The sequence below is a fragment of the Bombus impatiens genome, unplaced genomic scaffold, assembly GCF_000188095.3.
Source record: "Bombus impatiens unplaced genomic scaffold, BIMP_2.2 scf_0033, whole genome shotgun sequence".
Taxonomy (NCBI): domain Eukaryota; kingdom Metazoa; phylum Arthropoda; class Insecta; order Hymenoptera; family Apidae; genus Bombus; species Bombus impatiens.
Window position 1 is genome coordinate 1,539,201 of NT_176452.1, and position 22,991 is coordinate 1,562,191.

At 32.1% G+C, this 22,991-nt stretch overlaps 1 protein-coding gene across 3 annotated transcripts; it reads left to right on the forward strand.

Moving 5' to 3' along the window:
- Window positions 1-773: 773 nt before the first annotated feature.
- Window positions 774-22,950, forward strand: LOC100742167. 3 transcript variants are annotated; one of them, XM_024368948.2, is made up of 6 exons: window positions 774-1,009; window positions 2,672-2,806; window positions 20,041-20,359; window positions 20,443-20,595; window positions 20,665-20,809; window positions 21,053-22,950. In XM_024368948.2, the coding sequence occupies exons 2-6, from the start codon at window positions 2,794-2,796 to the stop codon at window positions 21,665-21,667; spliced, it is 1,245 nt and encodes a 414-aa protein (XP_024224716.1). In that variant the 5' UTR covers window positions 774-1,009; window positions 2,672-2,793; the 3' UTR covers window positions 21,668-22,950. The 3 variants fall into 3 exon arrangements, with proteins under 3 accessions (XP_024224716.1, XP_003485070.1, XP_024224717.1); XM_003485022.4 differs by lacking the exon at window positions 2,672-2,806; XM_024368949.2 differs by lacking the exons at window positions 774-1,009; window positions 2,672-2,806 and adding an exon at window positions 7,975-8,060.
- The last annotated feature ends 41 nt before the right edge of the window (window positions 22,951-22,991 follow it).

Genomic DNA, 22,991 nt, shown 5'->3' on the forward strand with positions numbered 1-22,991 from the left:
TAATACGAGCATTCTATTTTACATGCAATAATGTCGTGAAAAAGATATTAAGAACTAGCGATAGAAATAGATTTAGAATTGTCTTATTCGGTAATCTTATTTCAACTAAAAATAATTTGAGGACAAAAATAAACTGCGAGGAATATTTTTAATAAAAGAGACACTAAATTTTACAGAAATATTTGAAATTTATTTTAAAAGTAAAATCTTGTAATATAATACATTTGTTTTCGAAAGAGATTTGCAAAATTTTATGTTAGCAAGCACATTATTTTAATTTCAAATAATTTATTTTTACTTTTAATATTTAAATTATAATAATTCATAGTAGAACTGTAGTGCATAATAGCAAATACTTTATGGTCTGTTATATATCACGAATTAATATTCTTTTAATAAAAATATATTACAAGTAATAAAATAAACCTACTTTATTTTATTTTTCATATTATTTAAAATGAATGTAATAATCTAATTATAGGTGATAATATCTTTGATCACTTTTACTTAAATTTTTTTATAATACAAACGTGAACTAAGCAAAATTTCATGACTTATTACAGAGTCTTAAAATAGTGAAAAATTGAGCATTTACAGGTGCTGTAAAAATAAAATATTTTATTTGAATGTTTGTGCGAAGTCATACGTCGCGCTCAATGCGCCATCTTGAAATTCAAAGAAAGGCATGCAATGTTGTATGTCTTATCCCCAATATATCAATGGTTTTAATCTTCCTGTCATTGGTCAGGGAACGAGAAAGTCTTCCCACTTCCCACTTTCTAGTAGGATGTAGGATTAGTTTCTTCAGTATGCTACTGACTGCGGTGAGAGATGGACGTGTTGTGTGGTGATTGTATGGTGTTTGAGTTTTCATGAAGTTTTATAACTTTTGCATCGACATAGAAATTATGTCGATTCAAAATGGGTAATTTACCAACGCTAGTGAAGTTTAGTGCGGCACTTCTCTCCTGCATTTTGGATTATACGCGGGCTGATAACGAATTACAAGGTAATAAAAATCTTCTGTATATCTATATTATGGTGTTCCAAACATCAAGCACACGTGGTTATCCTAATCTACTTGATTCCTACTGTCGTTTACTGACATTTAATATTTTGGCGCCCTTGCTTTCCGTCAAATCCACTTCAGAACACTTAAGTTAATAAGCTTGAAAGATGAATCAACCGTTTGTCAACATTGTATACTGGCTCTTATTTTTTAAATGATAATTCATAATTGAATTTTAATTTTCTTTAAAGAAATTTAAATTTGTTCTTTAAATTTTTATTTTAATTAAATTTCCCATGTTACAAAGTATACAATTACATTTTTAGATTCTACTTTTTGACTAAATCTTGTTTATTTAATTAACGAATCCGAGTATTAGTTTGTATTGCATTACTATGCCTATTTCATGTCATGAAAAGTATTCTTTTTCACTGCATACCTATTAAACACAACAGTAATCGAGTCCAGTTCATCTCGAAGCTAATTGTCGTACAATGCTTGCGAGTTCGTAGGCGCACTATACCAGAAATCCTCCTTTCATATCAACCCTGTTTCCTTAGTGTTCATTGTAGTGTTGTCATGCTAACAATTATTCGTAGAATTATTTATTAACAATTATTTTCATAAAAGGATGTTTACATCTAAAAATAATTAAATAGAAATATATGTATTTAAATAAGAATTTTTAAACAATAAATATGTGTAACTTATCTGTATTTGTGTGATCTAAACTGTCGATACATTTTCAATATTTAGAAAAATTCCGAGTAATCTACATTCTTACCTTCTGTTTCCTATTTTATTCTGAAATGTTAACAAAGTGATAGCAAAAAGGTAGTAATTAAAAAATGCATATTACAGTGATAAAGAAATTATTGATATATCAATTATATGATTTTAATAGGAAATGTCAATGAATATAACTTAGAGTCTAATTTTACGTAAAATATTTATTCGCAAGTATTTTTTGGACATTGTCATGTTTTTAAGAGTTTTCTAGAATTTAGCAGAATTAATTCTCACACATTCTAATACTCACTGCATAGTATGCATATTTTATTTCTAACATGTTCAATAACAAACAATCTTGTCATTATAAAAGTGTTGCAGTAAAGCATTTGAAAACTGATGAGTCCATGAGATATTTTAATTGTTTTCATAACTGAAATACCTTTCTATAGAATTTATAGGACGTAAATACATCTTATTTTTAAATAACTTTCTAGGATAAAGTTAGGAAGGCTTAAATCAGCCGAATGAGCGCACTAATCAAGGTGTTCATAACACAATTGTTATCGTAATTGTAAATTTCTTTGAGATCCTAACTATGATTATTTGTGAATTATTTCTGTAATGTTTGTATAAAATTTATGTTATTAACGTTGTTGCAAATTATACAAAAATTTCAGCTTTATAATATTCATAAAAATTTTCTTTTATCGAAGATAAGAATTAAAAAGATTAGTATCAACAATTAATTACAAACAATTAATTAATTACAAATTTTACAAAAATTCTTATCGTAATTGCTTCGATTGAATAACAGCGAATTGTATGTTCTAAGAAGAGAAAAAAAAAGAGATGTGAAGAAGTTCAGTAATAGAGGTGTGCCATTAATCAAGCCAAATGATACTAAACCGATGTTTGGCTTGTTTGTGCAAGTGAAAGGAGACGAGGATCGTTTTTACGTAGTTGGAACTCGGTTGTGTACGAGCTCTAGGTTAGAGAAGGCTGTGCTCACCGGCCCTGACCAGGACGGACCACCACCGGGCACAGGAGCGTAGATGCAGGGGAAAGGTATAGCCATAGCTCTAGGATGGAAGTGCCTCCGTGAAACCTTCTAGAAGCAAATCATGGCATTTGCCGTCACTTTTAACATAGTTCTACATATGTCTACTCATTGAAAATTTTCATTTCGATCCTCTACATACCATGAATCATTCAGGAAACCGAGATAAAGTATTTCAAAGAGATATATACTAGCAATTCTTTAAACAACGTAGTTTAAACTGGCGTAGGTTTTTTCTTTGAGGTATAGTTCACTTGTGCGCAAGTGTATATACACATACACGAATACACGTATGAAAGCATACTCTCATAATTTAAATAGCAATTAAATTATTGAATGATAAATTCAATCCAGTGTCCGAATAGTTTCGTTGTTCGTTCTATACGAGTTCATCAGTCATGCTAATTGTTTCCACCGGACACATACCAATTAATCGGTTGAGCTCGTAACTTTCGCTGAATTCCTTAACAGGTTCACGATATTACTTTAAAGATTCGTTATTCATTTCGTATAATGTTCGAAGCTTTCGTAATTCGAATTCTCCTAGTTAATATTTATCAAGCCTAGGCGCGAGAGTGACTTTGTAATTTTTTCGAAGGAACGATGTTTGCTTGGTATATACGGTGATGTGAAAGAATATCTATAGTCGATAATTTAATTACGTCGCAATTAAAAATTTGATTATTATAACGAGGAATAAAAATTTACATTTATATACATTTAAGTCGTTTTATTTATTTTACTCGTAAATTTCATTCATAATGGAGGTGTGATCGTAATACCTGTATCCTACTTACGTAGAACGTAGAAGAACGTAGAAGCAATGGATTTTTGAGGAGCACGTGAAAACATGCAAAGTAGAAGAGGGATAGTGAAAGGTACGCACGAAAAGTATTTGCACCTACACCAACCTCACTGTTCCAATGAAAATGTTAGTACTTAAAACGCGTAACTATTTCGTCAGATGTGAAATATGGAATAAATTTTTACCTAATTCTATGGTAATATATACGGCAGCGTAAAATTTTCGAAAAGAAATTGGTTACGTAAAGTTGAAAAGGAAAATGCTTATTACGACATAATTATTACGTAATGTATTATAATTTATATTTACGATGCATATTTGTGCAATACAGGGGACATATATTTAATTCTTGTAAATCGCAGAGATTATCGAAACGATTATGTAATTAGGTAAAACATTTGTAAGAAACGTGCTACTGTTAATTAATTATCGATCGTAACATCCTTTCCCTAATGAAGAATAAAAAACATCGTGCATCTTATCTGATGAAACGTTCGTTCGTTTTCCGCGAAGCGTGCAAAAATGAAATTGAACGTTTATTTATTTAGATTTCTCTCTCTGTTCGACTGTTATTTTTAAGCTAAATCGGAGCTAACAGACAATTCTAGGGCACAATGAGAGGCGTATACCTTGCTAAATAAAAGATATCTTGCGATTGCGCAATTTCTTTTGCCCCGGTGTAATAGTTTTTTTCCTTTCTGTAATCTCCTTACAATGATTTTAATTAACGTCACCCATAAAGATTTTCATCTGTAGATCAAGAGTTACAATTATGTTACGTTGCAATATTATGTAATAACACATAAGAAATATTTATAAAACAACGATGCCAAGTTACTTGGTGTCTACAATCCTACCAGTAGCGTCAATTTCAATCGCGTACAATTTTGCCATCTTGTATTAGCTTGTCCGAAAAGTTTCTTTCGTTTTATAAGGAAATAATAAACGCACAATGTTTTTTGTTTTATATTAGTTTATTGAGTTATGCATGAACGGAATGGATCATAACTAATTCAATAAAATAATATAAAACAGAAATTGTTATGAAACGAAAGAAACTTTTCGTGAAACCTAATATATTTTTAACAGACATCACTGTTCACAGTATTTTCCTTCGCGTCATATTCAATAATTTTCTCGATTAGTTTCATAATAAAGTAATTATACTTTAGCGAAGAGTTTCACGCTTAACGAGTATTGCAAATCCTCGTATCCCTTTCTCTATAATCATTTTGCATACTAAATACATAGGTATTTTACTTTATTGCCTTGAACAATATATGATATTTATAATACGTCTATCTGTAGACACAATTGAAATACGAATAAATGTCCATGCGTTTGAAAGGAGACACCTGTATTTCTTAAGAAACGCCACACGTTTATTCAACGTAATAATATTTGAATTTTTACTTAGTGAGGTAATGGTGCGAGATGTTTAACTGTGCGTTCATTGCAAGAATTATAATTAATCCTGGTGAATTTATCGTTAGTCTTTCTTAATATCTTTAACGTTGAACGGAGTTTAACATTATATCGTAGTTGCGAGGATATTTCGTTTTCCTTTTTTTCTTATGTGTTTGCGACTGTCAGTAGTTATGATGAAAGCGAAACTTGTACGTAAATACTTGCAACTTTTTATATCACATTACAAGTAGAAAGCAGGTACCTACTAGTTACCTGTACAGACTAAATTACTGGTAATTTCTATCGTAACAGTGCTACAGCGTCTAATGCGTTACTAACTAACAAGTTTCATTATAAAGTAATTTTTATGATGTCTAATAATTTAAAGTATATTTTGATTATACATAGTATAGGCTCGTAGTAATAAATTTCAAAGAACATTAAGAAGTTGGAAAGCAATGACAAGTTTTATGAAAATTGCGATTTAATCTGTTCAATAATTATTATGTCTTTCTAAAATAAATATAGAATATTCTATCATAAATCTACTTTCGTAAATGCATAAAAACCTTGTTAAATTATTAGAAATTAGTCAAAAAATTATTTTCGATTCCTTAATGCGCATAAAATAACATGCAATTTCTAAATATTTTCTTTACATTTTTCGTAGTTCATCTATTTCATATATTCCATTAATAGTAAAAAAATTGACGAGCAACGATTCAGCTGACGATTAGCATTGGAAAACTCTCTCTTTGTTGCGTTAAGTCGTTTGATCCCGGTATAATGGAATATCGGATATGCTGTGATCATAAAGAAATAAAATAAAGTACGTATATAGCAGAAAATGTGCATGTGTATATGTAAATGTAATGTAAATAAATGTAAATGTATATATATATATATATCCACTATTGTTCGATATGTTTTGTAATAAAATTTTGCAATAGTTAGTCAATTAATGAGCAGGTGCATTTTCCTGGCACATTATGATTCATTCTCTCGTTGGAAAATTATTCTCCCTCTAATTCATCGAGCATGTCCGGGGTTAGCACTGTGCGTTTAGTCTTCCATCATATACACGTGCCATCAGTGGATCGCTGATAGTCCGATAAGCGGTGGCATCCTGTGAGCGAAGCGTGCTTAATATAGTACCATAGCTATCATTTAGATGAAAAGATTACTCCAGAGCTTTTTTAATTAGCAGAATCATGTGCGACTGTCGTTTTACAATTATTGTTTCATACGCATCGATACTCTCTACGATTCGCTCCTGATACAGAGTGTAACCGTAGAAGACGATTCTTTGTATACTTTAATGGTATAACGATCATGTTATCACGTGAATAGAAATGTCTGTGAATAGAAAATCTTTTTTAATTAAAAGGATCGATTTTCATTCAACGATAAGTCGAATTTTTCTAACTACTAGAATACATTATTATTTAATGTTCTATTCAGAACAGATTGTCCTTTTTTTAGATTTTCGTTTTGAAATAAACTTTGAAATAAATCGTTCATTCCGTTATATCATACGTTTTACGTTTTGAATTTTATTAAATTCACTAAATCTTTACACCACCGTGGTCACTTTAATTAAAGCAATTACGTATCACCAGTTGAATTACTTGCGTGCACCACTGCCGTAGAAATTACATACCCAGTGCAACCAGGTCAGAACTCCTATTTTAAATCAGTGAGTGCGCGTACGCATTTGTAAGCACATAATTCGCGGATCAAGAATAATATGTTGTATTACGATGGTTATTGAATTGGTTGAAAATTGTCCCTGTATCAATTGATAATATCGAAACGAGAATAAATGTCATTCAGATTCTGTGGGATTAATAAGTACTTTAGACACCGATACTCGCTGCTACTACGTTCCGTGAAGTTGAAAGGAAATAACATAAGAAATAATTTAGATCCACTTAGAAATCAGACCAGAAAATAGCTGTAATTTCTTGTACATAGGTCAACGTTGAGACGGCAAACAAGAATTTTAGATTACGAAGATTATGAATATTAGAGAATTATGTCATTTATCGTAGTATCGTTTCCTTACTCGATGATTAAACGAAATAAACGTATAATTATATTTATCAAATGTAAAGATACTTTTGTCCAATTTTTCCTCATTTCACGAAAGAATTCACTTGTATTACTTTTCCATTGAACTTTCCAATTAATCATCGCTCGACGATCGAACGAAAGGCTAGCCAGTCGTAACTACAGTTCTAGCAGGTTCGTTAAGGTCATGCGCTGGTTTCTTATCTAGAACTATACTCGATCTCGAAGGCACCGTAGGTAAGCGGAATCTAGACTTTTTCGATGCGGCGAGCTGCTAGTAGAAAGGGAAGTGGGAACAGTAGTCTGTGCACCGAACTACCATTTGATTTTCCAAGGTACCGTTTTCTTCCACGAAACTAGCCTGATCCATCAGAGTCTGGGTGCAGGGTAAACTAACTCCTACCCACGTAACAAGACCCGCATTTTCCAAGTATGTATATCCACAGCTCGTGTACAACGTGGAATTCTTCTTTTTCTTTCTCTCTTTCTTCCTTACTGTTCATCTACCCACAGTATATACCAGTACAGGTACATAGTTCCGATGGTCCCGAGTTGAATAAGTGAACAATGTAAATATATTTGAACGTTTATGCGATCGCATGCGACCGACTTCAGCGGAAGTATCACGCATAGTATTCTGGAAATGCATTGCTGGCAAGTGTGTTCGTTGTTTAGGTGTTCTCGTTGTCCTTTTCCGTGATCGTTGCATTTATGGTGAATTTGTGTTGACTATCTTAATTAGTGAACTAGTTGGTTGATGATATCTATGTACGTAATGATATTTTAATAATATTTAATTATCCACGCGTTTCTTGTGACTGTAATTTCTCAAATAATATTTAGATTTTTCTTCAGTCTTTGACCTGTTAACTGCGGAGTTTAGTTTCAAAAATTCCTTAGGGGGTGTGCAGATAAAAGCAAGCAACGACAGATATACACGTCGACCGCAAGACAAATGCTCCTATTATAAATTGAAAAAGGTAAGCAAAACGTGGAAGGATTACATTTTTATTCGATAAAAAGTTAACGATTCATTGCTGAAAAAAGATATTGTTATTAAAAACTTAAAAATTGCCAAAAAATAATAAAGCAAAACGTTTAGAGGAATAGCCGATGCATTGGGGAAAATAATGTACCCAATTTATAAAAAGCAATATACAAAACATAACCGATATGCGAAAGAGAATAATCAAATAATCAAACTTTTTTTTTATTTTATTTTTGTTAATAAAATATATAACAGTTTTCCTGGAAGTACAAAAGAAATATACCGCTAAATTTCATTTATATTACTTTTTTACTAAAATTTTGAGTTTTTATAGTTAATGGTTTTTATAGTAAATTTGGAATGAAAACTTTATTATCGATAATAAAGCTTAGGATAAATTTTTGCGCGATAGTCGAATATAATTCAGCAAATTATTCGGCAGTATTATTATTCAGCAGTTTCGTAACGGAACATGAAGACACAGAATTTGACATATGTACAACAGAGTGACTCCCCTCTAAAGAAAGCAGTAAGTTTATCATCCAAATGCAGGTTTTTACGAGGCACTGAGGCAGTCTTACTATCGGCATCCGGCCTGACAACTTCCGTCTCGGCTCTGGTAACTCATCGTCAGTGGAACATCTGCATCCTTCTTCAGTCTACCGCTTCGTCATTTTCCGTTCCTCTTATCCTCGACTATCTCGTTACCTGCTATAAAGAACTTTAATTCGCTGAGAACAGTTTCGAAATACAATACTCGTGCGATGCAATAAAATAACGTTTGCCTCGAATTTCTGCGAAAAATGATTAATCTATGATCTACTTTTCAAGCATATTAACAGGCGATTACCTTTAAATATCTCAGTTTGGAACATAAATTGTAAATGTAGTATTTCGCCAACGAAAATATTGTATGCAGGTAAATACATAGTTTGATCTAGTTTTACACAACGCGAAATAGATGAAAAAACATAGCTTTTACAATTACAATTAGCGAAGAACTCTATCAAATGTAGAGTCAGAATCATAAAAGTAGCGGAAAGAAGTTAAGATAGCATACAAATAATTATAATTGTCGAGTATATTCAATAAAAGAAAAATGAAAAGTAAACTATCCATAGAAAAGAGATGTCGTAAATATTTCTCAGTTATACGTGTAAATAATACATATTTGAAATTATTCAAAGTTTACATTTCTGATGATTAGGGATTGACAGTAATTAGCAATGCATTGAATTATCTCTCGTTGAGCTGAGAAAAATACGAGCTATTAAATTATGTATGCATCTATAATAGGTGTTTGCAATTGTTATGCGAACGACGGCATTGGATTACGAGCCGATTCTGTTCTGTGAATCTATTCTGAAGATCGTTACCCATATTTGAAAGTACAGTTTAACCGATATTCTGTATATACGTGTAACGGTGTCGTGTGAATGGAAGAACGTATACGTTCATTAAGAAATACGTTGTTCTTTCATCGGAATTTTCCTCATAACGATATATTGCTACAAGATATATCTATATGCAGTTTTTTATTCTTCCTTTTTTTCGACTTACAGTATCAACATCATCTTTCGTTATACTTTCACTAGTATTTTTTCTTCTCCCTTTTTTTTTAATTATCTGAACTCAAGCAATTTGAAACCATTTTATCAACGCGTACCTGTCTTTTTTTTTTATTAGATCATTTGAAATCTTAATGAACCTTTATTTCTGTTTACATTGTTAACTAACTTGAAACATCCTTTCATCCTTCCATCTTTCTTCTCATTAGTCATATCGCTTGACATCAGTCAAGTCGCTTGAATTCAAATAATTAATTTGAACGAGGCTTTAATGGCATCAAGATTCTGATTATGTATTTATGACCGGAAGTACGTATACGTATACATGTACATGCTTAAAAACAGCCGGTAGACATTTTTCAACTCCGTGCCATTTCTCCATAGAAATTTATCTCTACTTACGTGACTTACTTGACATAAAATATCTTATCAAATTTCCATCCTTTTCCTCGTAAAGTCTCTTAAACTCGTGTAACTCGATCAATCCGAACAAGACTTTAATGCATCAAGATTCTGGCTACCAGAGCGTTTATGCAGGTTCATATCTTCATGAACACACTTGGAAAGAATGAAAGCTAAGCAGTCATCTGTTTCACCTACCAAATATTACGCCGATCGCAGCACTTCGAATATTTTATACATCTCTGCGTATTGTGTCTATCCCGTGCGCTTTTCCACCTGTAAATTTCTCATACACGCGTAAACATCTGCAATCTACCGATTACTTATGACGGGAAATACGTGTGTATGTGAATATCCTCGAATCAGCTGGTAAACATTTTTCAACACCTCCAGGCCATTCAAGATTTTACACCTGTGCGTTTCCCCTCTCGATTTACCGGCAAGCGGATTCTCGCGTAGCGAGGCAAATACCCGGGGAAAATGAATTCGAAAACGTGAAGCGGGATGCGGATTCATTGTTATGCGGACAACGTTGCTAGGTCACCGGTGCATTTTACGCGACAATGCCCCAGGGTTCTTCTCCTTCTTAGCTTCGACGTCTCTCTCATTCTTCGCTCTATTCCCCTCCCTACGTTTTACTTATTATTATTTCACGGGATCGGGCCACGAGTTATAACTGTACATTTCTGTGGTGCCGGGATAGGTCTTGGCATTAACTAAGTTACGTAATGACTGGTTTCCTCGGAGAATGAATACTCGGTGCGCGACCTGCCTCTTTTTCCCTCTTCGCGGCGCGGCATCGAGACCGCTCGCTTCGGGGACCACGCAAGTAAATCCCGATGTACAGTTACTTATTTGTACAAACACGAGAAACTCGAGCGACGATACCACCGGTCAATGGACCCAAAACGCGTCTATCCTTTTGCGTTGGTCGTTCGAGTGACGTTACGTTGCATAATAAATTAGATCGATGATATTTATGCATTCATGGGACATTTGAAGGTGCGAAAGGACACAGGATACGCGCAATATGCAGAATTTTTATTGGTTATTAATATTTAGTAAAAACGTTAACGTTTAGTAGTTATAGAAACGATTTTTTACGCAGGTTTTGTTCGTTTCATAATCGTAAAGAAAATAAAGTAAAAACTAGGTTTCTGTACGTTGCACTTTTAATTAAAGAACTTTGGTTAGACCATTTTCAACAAAATCATATACGAATGAAAATAATTGTCGAAGGCTTTGTCGCTTTAAAATGATAATTGAACGGTGAGATCCCAATGTACGTATACTGTTATATTCTAGTCATGCGCGCAGTACTCAATCGAGGCTAGCCGACTACAACGACACGATTAGGATTCCGATAGAATTTGGTCGCTTCCTGGTACTACAGTAATCTCGTCATTTTGGTGCCAAAGAAATCCGAAAGCTAGTTCCTAAGTATCGCTTTACAATGTTGTATCGAGATTTGCCAAACAGGGGAAACTTTACGCGATCACTATGAACGTAGAAACAAAAATGGTTTCTTACTTGCGTGGTTTTTGTCAACTTTTAATCGACTATATGTAACTTCGTCAATGTTTGATCGACTATAAATCTGTTTACTTTCATAAACAATAACGCCTACACAAATATCGAATTGCTTATACGTTTTATATTTTATCGTCTAAAAGAGTTTTGGTTGAAGCGTGTATTATATTTCTACAGTATTTCTACTTTCACGTGCCTAATTAATTTTATGTTCCTTCTGTTTTTGCAAATTTCGATACGATAATCATCTTAACAATGTAGTATAGATTTGATAAAATCTTCCAGTGAAATGTTATTTTATCAAAACAATAATCAGTGAAAGTTTCGAAAAGCTTCAATTAATGAAGCTAATTTAAGCGAAGGATCCTAAACGATTGTTTTCAGCATGCTTCTGTACAATGGTATTAAGAAGTCAGTGTTCTCTTTCCTCATTAAAAATTAAATTTCTATTACCAGAGGACAATTATAAATTAAAAATTCCCAATTCTCTTAATTTCGCGTAGAAATTTAATAGATTCATTACAATGCCTTTTAAAGACTTTTTGTAACGTAAAACGCATACCCAGGTAAAGGCTCATTTTCTTTGCGTTACGTATCTTTTTAAATAGCCCCATACATTTTAATTTCTTTGATACAAGTCATAAATTCTCTCTCTCTCTCTCTCTCTCTCTCTCTCTCTCTCTCTCTCTCTCTCTCTCTCTCTCTCTCTCTCTCTCTCTCTCTCTCTCTCTCTCTCTCTCTCTCTCTCTCTCTCTCTCTCTCTCTCTCTCTCTCTCTCTCTCTCTCTCTCTCTCTCTCTCTCTCTCTCTCTCTCTCTCTCTCTCTCTCTCTCTCTCTCTCTCTCTCTCTCTCTCTCTCTCTCTCTCTCTCTCTCTCTCTCTCTCTCTCTCTCTCTCTCTCTCTCTCTCTCTCTCGTATCTTCATAGAACCGACGAATACCTTTACAATACCGATCAACGCGTAATTTCTTCGTCTCTTTTAATTTACGTATCGTTTAGCCGTTTTCACTATAGTACAAAGACGTTACTAACAATAGTTAGCGTCTATGATGATTATACACGGTCGTTGCATTGAAACCTTTTGTACGTTTCTACAAAATACAGCTAGCAATTAGCATGGACCGATGTAAATGGTGTGACAGCGTTTAATTATATCAATTCACCAAGTATTTCACAGTCTGGTTGAAGATCTCACGAAGTTTCTCCTGGTTTAGACATTGATTGTCGCACGGTGACCGAGGAACTTCCACTTTGCGAAACGGGAACGGATTCCGCAACGAGGAAACGTTTAGGAGAGAGAACTCGGTTCCTACTTTGGCAATGATGCAGATTGTCGTTCTAGATAGCTAAATTGACCGTGGGTATGTGGAAAGCTCTCGTACGCGGCTAAATGACAATTTCTCTTTCACCAATTGGCCGAAAACGAACTCGTGCGCGATCAAAACTGGGTTACTTTTAGCGATGCTCTCTAAATCAATGATCGATGACGATTGTTAGCTTTCTTTTCTGCTTTTTTTGTTATATCAAGATCACAGTAAAGAAACGCGATAAAAATTCTTTTTTGTCGACTTCTGTTACTTCAAAGCCATTTTTGAGTAAAAGTGGAACGTTTCTCCAAAAAGTAGTAGAAAGTGAAAAGGACTTGTTAGGTAAAAAATTGACAAAGTTTTGTGGAAGCTATACCGCTGAGGCAAACGCAAGGCATATTCTAATAACTTTCGATATTTCAATATCGCGACAAGCGATATTTATAAAATTACGAAGAAGATCAAATAAATTCTGAATTCTGAAATTGTTCTGCTATAACAAAAAAAGGATGATTCCTTTTTACTCCTCGTATCAGAAAGCGATTTTTCCTACGACGAGAAATTGTTCAAGCGAAAAGTACATTTCTTCTAAACTAATTATGATACATTTTCTAACATGTAAGTTTATAGTTACATGGAAATTGCGTAGACTGCGTTCCTTGCCGGAAGGGATAATCGGTTAAAATATAAAGATACGGATCATTTTGCAACTAGGCAAACCCGTAGAACGTAGTTCTACGAAATGTTAGCCTGAAATATAAAAGACCAGAACTTTCTCCCAATGCTCACCGATCGCGAATTCACATGAAATACTGGAAAGTGAGTTTTACATTCTTTGTCCAAGTGTCGCGATACGATTCATCGGTCTGATAAAAGTTAATGAAATTTACATGTTGTCAAAGAACGACGAAAAGCTTTGTTAAAAAATATCTTTAAGGTATTGAAACTAGTATACATTGCTTGTTTCTGACTCAGTTTAATATAATATAATATAATATAATTTTCTATGTGGCTGTCAAATGTTTGGAAATAAGTTTAACTATTTTTAAATCCATAAAAATTACTTCGATGATCTGCTTCTCTATTTTACACATCAGAAAGTTATAAAAACTTACAAACAATTTCAATTGTGATAATTCGTTTAATTATCGAATCGGAAGAATATATATTAAATAATCTGTTTAGTAATAGAGTATTGTTATTTAAACTACTGACAAAATAGAATAAGTTTCGCTTATTTTGTTCCATCGAATAGCTCGTCAAAACTCCTCTTTCATCTTCTTGGAAATTTCTCTAAAAATCTGCTATAATTGGGTTGCATAATGTCTATTAATGATCCGTTTAATCGAAGAATGAAAATTTAATTGGCAGCAACTCGATTATATCTATATGCATATAGCACTTACGTACGAGCGTTCTTCCTTTTTATGTCGAAAGAACACGATGATCGTCAGTCAGATCGCTGAACAAAAGCGTTGCATCAGTGACGTAATGCATTTATGCGATAATACAGTGGCATAAGTGAACTTACCGTGCATGATGTCAGTAAAGCGTAATGACGGTTCAACATTTAACAACGTGAAGTTTCTTAACAGAAATGCTAATTGCTAGATACAATTTCGAATTTATATTACGAGACATATCAGGACAATGATGCGTTTAATACCCTTACGGTATAAAACAGTGAATCTATATCAGTAAACGATATAATTTGAAATTTGTATTATAATCTGCATTGGATTTTTTAAAATATATAATAAACTTAACAAATTAATTATAAAAAGATATGACAAATTTTATTAATTCGATAAAAATTTGTAAATCGTGTTGACGAGATATTTTAATATTAAAAAACGAAGAATCGTTTACAACGACGGCATAAATACATTTCTGTATAAGAAAGAAGAAAGAAAAGTTTCAGGCATATAACAATCGTCTATTCGAACAATCTAACAATGTAAAACCTACCATATGTACTTTTTATTCAATCCCATATAACACTTATCGCTACCATAAATTCTTTTCATTGTTAAAACAATTGAGATTTTGGCTACAATCGTTGATGAACGGTCGCGATAAAATGGAAGAACAGCCATTGCCGGATATTTATGGAAAAGGCGCTGCTGACACAGTACCGCTTGTTCTACGCGTTTTATGTCAGATTAGACGCGTAAACGCGCGTACGCACGCGCCAGTCACGAGCATCTGCTTGCTATCCGGCTCCATTTACCAATTGTGCTCGTTAATTTCACGACACCCCGTTCCTTCGTGCTAATTGGTCGCTTCAATGGATTTCATGCAGGCTAAAATGTCCAAAAACAGGAATAAACCATCTGCAAATTAAACCTGGAATATTTAATTGCTTAGTTAGATGTTAATGAAAATATACCGTAGACATTACGAATTATCAACTCCATCAGAAAATTCTATCTTCGTTCTGAAGAACAAAATTCCCAAACACGAAAAACTATTAAACAACTATCTAAAAAATTATTCCACCTAATTGATCTGTTAGTAATAAAAAATTCATTTCTCTTAATAGAAGCTTGTATGGAACTACAGACCCCAATTCGATTGAGAAAAAATAAGCACTTTTAAAACAATTTTTAAAATTTCGTTAGTCACGCAAGGAGTTAAAGGCCATCCTATATTAAACTTACTATCTCATTTAGTATGAGAACAGTGGAAGTTGTTACATATAACTAGTACGACTTCCTGAACAATTTCTCATAATCTTTTATATTTTATTGTAAAACAACCTGTAATTAAAGGAATCGTTATTGGAATGTTCCATAAAAAAATCATTACACTAAAAAGCTATTATGCTTTCATTTAAATCAACAATCATTGAATCGTTCCCCGAACTAATGAAACACGAAGTAGTCCGTAGTGAATTCTCGAGTAACCTAATAACACGAATCTCGGCCGCAGATTACACACGAAAATAATAAAACCTTAAAACTGTTACCGTAACATCGTATAATTATACACGATGATGTACCTCTAACATTTGAATCGTTCCACATTCTGATTCCCTACTGTGAAAACATCGCGAATATCAAGATCTATCGTAAGAAAATTTTTCTAGTGAAACCGTTGCTCGTGATACTTCCTGACCCGTTTTTCCTTTATTCCAAATAAAAAAGAAATTTGGAATTTCATTCAATCAACAATTACGCAGAAATTTATTTTATATCTGGGAAGTGCGACAAAAAAATCCAAAGGAACATTTAAGAAATTAATCTTTGCATTCTACGATAATTTGTCAAATATTGCTTCTATAATTTCTACAAATTGTATAATTTCTTCTTCGACGAAAAATTCTGACTCGTTAAAAAAAATGATGGATTCTATCTATCTTCTTAAAGTCACACAAAACTTGAAATGAAAGCAACGAAAACTTCACGAATTCATCATCTACATTTGAAATTAACAAGTTATTTCGTTTTCCATTATTTCATATGAAAATACTTTCTTTCTACGCGCCAAATGACATAAAAATCGACGATAATGAACTTTACATATGAATTCACACTATACAGTAATCGTTTCTTTCGTAGCTTATACATCTACTCACAATCGTCGAAGAGCGAATGAATTAATTGGATTTGTCTATAGATTAGTTATTAGTTGCTTTCACTTGGTTTTTCGGATCGAAGAATGAAGAACCTCCTTTACTCTTTTGACTTTCCCTCGTGCATCCGGTACAGGAAAAGGCTAAACATTCGAGTTCGCCGATTGCATCTTGTATATCGCGAGTTTCGATTTCGCAATAGACTCATTGCTTTAGCTTGCCGACCTCTCAACGTCCTTGCAGCGACTCTCATTAATATATTATTTCATTCCTGAAATTTCATCGTTTATCGGATAGTCTCATGATCGCTTCTTCGATAAATATTTCACTCTTTACAGCGATGAATTCATTGAAGTAGTACTTACAGGCTCGTGTAATTTTTTATCGTTAAAAATAATTTCACGAAAATCAGAATAAACGATTATTGCGTTATTGATTATCGCAGCGTGATATAGCGTGATATACCAAAATACGAATGCCGCGCACACAGAGGAATAGTTGTAAAATCACTTTTGTGAAAGTAGAAAACACGATGAGTCTAAAAACTACGTTAAAAGTAATAGAGCTGTAACAATATCTGTTATCGTTTTACAACGGAAATCTTAAGAAACTACAGGATAGTCGGCGTAAAAACGTTAGAAAGCGATAATTTCGTTGCAAGAGACTATATTATTTTTGCATTCGAATACAATCGAACATTCCTTAAAAGTGAAAGTACATACGGTTACGAGCAATTTGTGTAAAATTCTGCGATGTACCGAAAAGGAAAATTCTTTTTCCTTCTTTTACTAGTAAAATTTTTTTCTACGATAGTTCGCACGTTTTACTTCCCTTAGCTTGCGCTAATTCACTTTTTATATGGGAGATGTCGGAAAATTGAGAAAATAAAGGGGAGCAAATGAAAAATAAGGAAATAATCAAGAGAAACAACTGATTTTGATCGAACGTCCCTTTCTTATCGTGCATAATAACATTAATGAATATCTTAATTAATCTCTAGAGGTTGAGAACCTCCTCCAAGGTAAATCACCAACACTTGATGTTACGAGCAGTGCGCCAATAGCAACAAGAGGGGAATGCCGTGCGCGGATCGTTGAAAAGTTTCACCTGACCAGTAATGGTACTTCCTGCTAGTCAGGTGGACTATACGTTGATTCATTGGGGGCATGTACCCTTCATTGGATTGCAGTTTTATAGTCGTACAACTTCCACGGGTATACCACCAAGATGATACGCTTAACGCTGCTAAAATCCCGAATACATACCCAATCATATCATCTATTCTTTCTTTTCTTCTTTGTCTATTACTTTGGTTTCATTCTAATTATTTCAATCCTGTTTAAATGAAATTTCTTTACCATCGTTTGTATATATATATGAATTACTGGTTGTGGTTGTGTTTATATTCATAAACATTCAAATGTTTATGAATATAATATGTTCAACTGCTACCAGAAACAAAAATCGAGATAGTGTAAAATATAATCAAATTACATTTAAGGTAAGAAATTTAAAAGCGTATTTGACGGAACAGATTTAAATTTAAACTAAATACAGAATAAAATATTCACGTGTAGATAGGAAATTGAATAAGCAAACAAAGGAACTCTTTAATGTTCATCTACGAGAAATTTCCTTTGCTTTACTCCATCTTGTAATCATTTGCATATCAAAGGGATTTTAAAAGACGTTTTCTCACCTAACTATCGGTACAAGTGCGAACTAAAGATCTGTTTGCTTCAGAGAAACTGGTAATACTGGAACCGTTTTGAATTTTCTGGTTTTCTTTCTGCCAACTTGAGCGACGTGTCATTTAAAATTAAAAATACCTTTTTTAACCCTCTTTGTCGTTAACCCCCTTTTATACGATAAAATTGATGAAACAAAATTCGTTATACATATTTCAATTTTTTTTTATTATAGCATTCTTTAACGCCTTGGATTAAAGAAAAATAATATTTTAAATCAGATTAATTGGTATATAATTTTTACATTCAGCTTTATTATGTATTAGATATTATGTATCCATATATAGTGTAAGTTTTCTATTTCTAATTGCTTTGGAATTTATATTTGAATCGTGAAGTTATTGACAAAATTCGACATTGTTTCTGCACATGCTCGAAACAATCAACTATTGTAACTAAATATAAGTATTTAGAATCGATATGCGTATTCTATGCTACGTTAAGTTTCACTTATTTCATTAAATATCTATTACTTCGTCTATACACTATCATATATAGTAGAAGAATTTTTTGCATTGTTTCGTATTAAATTCTATTTATATTTTTCAACTTATTTTCAATTTATATTTTTCATTGTCAAGCATGTCACATATTTATTTAAATTTTCTACAAAGCTATGTAATTTGGAAATATCTTTTAAATATTTAATTTGTTTATCATTGTAATATCGTTACTTGTTGATACATTGTTATACTGAGCTAAATTAAATAAACTAACATAAATTTGGACCAAACTAAATTTTTTATTGAAATGTTATTGAATTTTCATATGTATAAAAAATTAATTTACAACAATATTAATATAATTACGTATACAAATAAATGTATCTTGCTTTCTACTCTGTGTATATTTTGAAATCTTATCTCAAGCGATGTAAACTTTTTGAGTTTATACATCGAGTGAAATAAATTTGAGAGTTCAAAGTTTAGAATGTGACAAAGGAAGTAGAAACACGAGATAACGTTCTCAACCTAGAGAGAATGTAATCGTTGATCCTTCCGCTACCCTACGAAATGGATGGAACACGTAATCATGAAACCAACAACCGCATTCCTCATATACGTACTAAATAGGACCTCACAACTGCATAAGGTCTACCTGATACGAGGACTCTGTTTCATTGTATTACGAGTCATTGCTCTTCTTCTTTAGAATACATACCACCACGAAGAATTGTAAATTTTGCATTAGGTCATCTAATACGTAATACAATTTACTTATTAAACAATATAAAACACAAACAAAAATTCTAAAAATTATATAAATTTTTTATAAATAATACAATAATTAAAAAAATTATGTAATGGAATTGCAATTATAAAGAGAGTCGCGTTAGGGATAAATATATTTCACGTAAAAGACATTTTTGATTCGAATAACGTAATTAAAGATCACTTTATATTAGCATTCCTTATATTTAAGTATATTTAACATTGGTACTTGGCGAGTATGTGTGTCAAGCATTTGGGGCACAGCTTCAGGCTATGGATCATTGATCAACGCAAGAATTCGACTTGCATGTTCTTCTTACGTCCCTCTTACGCGAGATTCATAAAGTGGCACATTTTATTCTAGAAGTATAAAACAGTTCAAGTTATACTTGTTTTTTAATAATATAGCTTTTAGTAAAATGGATAAAATAGTATTTATATTGGATTATTTAAAATAGAAATATATTAAAAATGAATCGTTAATAGCACTACAATGTAGCACTACAAATATATTAATATTATAATTATAAAAATAATTAACATTAAAAAACCATTATATATTTTTGAGTTATTTGATTCTTAAATATTTATTATTATATAGAGGAAACTATTGTACATTTTTTATGATTACAGAATGTGTTGAAGGACACAGTGGCTGCAAGAGATGTAGAGATGGAACATGTGCAAGATGCGCAGTTCTTTTACATCAAGGAATTTGTGTCGATACTTGTCCACCAGGTCATATTGCAGATTGGTCAACTAGAGATGAATACATGGGCAGAATTTGTAAAGAAACAGGATATATGTTTGGATTTACTGGCAGTCAAGTAGCCATTTTGGTAGGAGTTGTTTCTGGTGCAACTATATGTATTCTGATAATATTATGCGGGGCTATAATTGTACATAGAAGAAAGAAAAAAGCTGCTAAACTAATCCAACAGTTTGAAGACAGGTATTCTTTGCTATATCTTTAATGTATTGTAAGTGTGATTAAAAATGAATAATATTAAAAATATGATTTAATTTATGTTTTAGTGCAGAGAGAAGAGAATTTTTGAAACATCTTGCAATGCTTAGAGGGGAAGGCAACACGTTTCTTTCTATGCTCAATGACACAAGGAGACAAGTTAGGGAGTTGTACTATTCAGGAAATAATGGAGATGGTGCTGTTGGAATACAAGCCTATAGGTACAATTATGCAATTAGCATAAGCTATCGATTGATATATTCTTTCTTTATTATAATTATGATTTATAGACCAGTTTTGCGGGATTTGGCAAGGATACTGGTTCTTATTAATAGGAGAGACGATGAAATACCAATTCCTCCAGATGATTGGCAAAGACTTTTCTCATGGGCTGAGAGATTATTAAGAAGATACAAAAGGCACAGCTCACCTGAAGTAAGCTAATTTCTTTGTTTAAAACTTATATGAAAAACAAAAATCGAATTCCAAAGAGCTTGTTATTCTAAATTTTGCTTTTTTTCATGCAAGTCTCTAAAACACTTTGGTGAGTCATGCACGTTGAAGGAGTAATTACATATGCATGAGTAAAAAAGAATTTCTTTTAAGTGAAATTATATAAACCAGTAAAAAATTATGTATTTTGTATCAAATTTAAAGGATAACATTTTATACTTCAAGGTGGCTCAACTTATAACATTCTTACAACAACCAACAGCATCCGTCCAAATAAATTCAACACAGCAAGTAACAATCACACAATCACCTCAGCCTTATGAAACAAGAACCACTCCAACCAATCTAACTACATTCCAACCAAATGCACCACTTACAACATTTCAAGCAAGCGACAAATCAAGTATCAGCCCTGCAAGTTCCAGTCTTGGATATATAAAAGATAGCCCTGTGAGCTCCAGCCTTGGGCAAAACAGCTCTGGAGCTTATAACGAGAAACTTAGTCCAAATGGATCTAGCATAGGACAAACAACTCCACTAGTATATGATAACCAAAAACGACTGAAACCTTCGAATACACATTTCCAAGAACTTGCCATTTCCACTTTTAATCATAAATACAATACTGGTGCAACATTAACAGAATCCACTTGTGCAATAGATGAATGCGAGGCAAATGGACTCGATCGTGAATTAAATCCTCAGTGGGAATTTCAAAGTAGTACAGAGGCTGCTAACTATACTATTTTATCAGATTGGTCACCTGCTCGTGAATACCTCATTGATGACTTTACAATTCTCGGTTTCCGACCACAAGATGAAATTACCACGGAATTGTAAATAATATATTATGATATACATAATTTATATATTTCTTTATAGTTTTTGCTCATAAATATATATTTTCTATAAATAAAAAAATTTTCTATTTTATAAATAGGAAATATATATTTCATTTATTTCTATTCTTTCGTTCATTCTAAAACTGTAATATCTAAAGCCATAATCGAGAAATATCATGGACTCTCATATTATTGGACTAATTTATTCGTATATAATGCATTTTCAGCCATTCTTATAAATAAAATTTTAAATAAATATATTATTTCTATATCATTCTTTAGACATTCAAGTATATATAAAATATTTCATAATTATTAGGTTGATTGAGACAAGTAAATTTTTCATACCAAAACAAATAGAAAAATTGTACCTAAAGCTTGATTTTCAAGAACCAGAAGTAAAAATTTCCAGCCTATATTTCTAGCACATGCTATTTCAGGTATTAGATGGTAGAATGCATAAAATATTGGTTTCTCAATGTTTTTTTTAGTATTCAAGAGCTGTAAGAAAGAAAATAGATATTATGTTCTTAATTTATTCGTAATCTACTATGTTAATGTAATAGACGTAAAACATATCTTTCATTCAAAATCATTATTCAGATATTTTTTGATCTAAACACATGATGCGCTAATGCACATTTGATCCTATACCTAAACAGCATGCACCAGAATTAAAACACTTAAAATCTTCAAACCAAATCTTCGAATTGTACAACTTAATAAAATACTTCTTAATTTCTTTTTGTTTAGGACAAGTTGTTTTTCTTGATATTCCATGATTTTGAAAAAATCTGTATGTGTCTGTATGCATGTATGTATCCTAGTTTGTGTATTATATATGTATGAGTTCTGCGATAGAATGAATTTATGATACTATCAGCTAATTGTAAGCGTTTTGTTTAAATGATATTCTTTATTTAATTTCTATATTACAAATTAATAATTATTATATAATTTACTGTACTAGTCAATATTTCCTTTTATGCAAGAATATGAATTATGTTATGAAATTATGTCCTTATACTACCAATGTCTGAAGTAAGTCTATAAAAATAGTTTTAGATCTTTAATACAAATATTTTTTTATCGATGCACCAACATATCATTATTAATTAAAAATTGCAAAATATTTACGATATAACACATGTATGTATACATACCTGTATATGTTGTTACATAAAAGACCAGAATGGTCGGCTGTATGTACAAATTGATGTAAATAATATTTTACTAGCAAATATGTAAGATAATTATAAATATAATATATATATATATATATATATACATATATATACCTAAATATAATCAATCCATCTTTT

Excerpts from the sequence above, each read along its gene's own strand:
- LOC100742167 (XM_003485022.4), top strand. The coding sequence starts at position 922 with ATGGGTAATTTACCAACGCTAGTGAAGTTTAGTGCGGCACTTCTCTCC. Across the intron at positions 20,360-20,442 it reads ATCCAACAGTTTGAAGACAG|TGCAGAGAGAAGAGAATTTT; the intron begins GTATTCTTTGCT and ends TTTATGTTTTAG. Across the intron at positions 20,810-21,052 it reads AAAGGCACAGCTCACCTGAA|GTGGCTCAACTTATAACATT; the intron begins GTAAGCTAATTT and ends TTATACTTCAAG.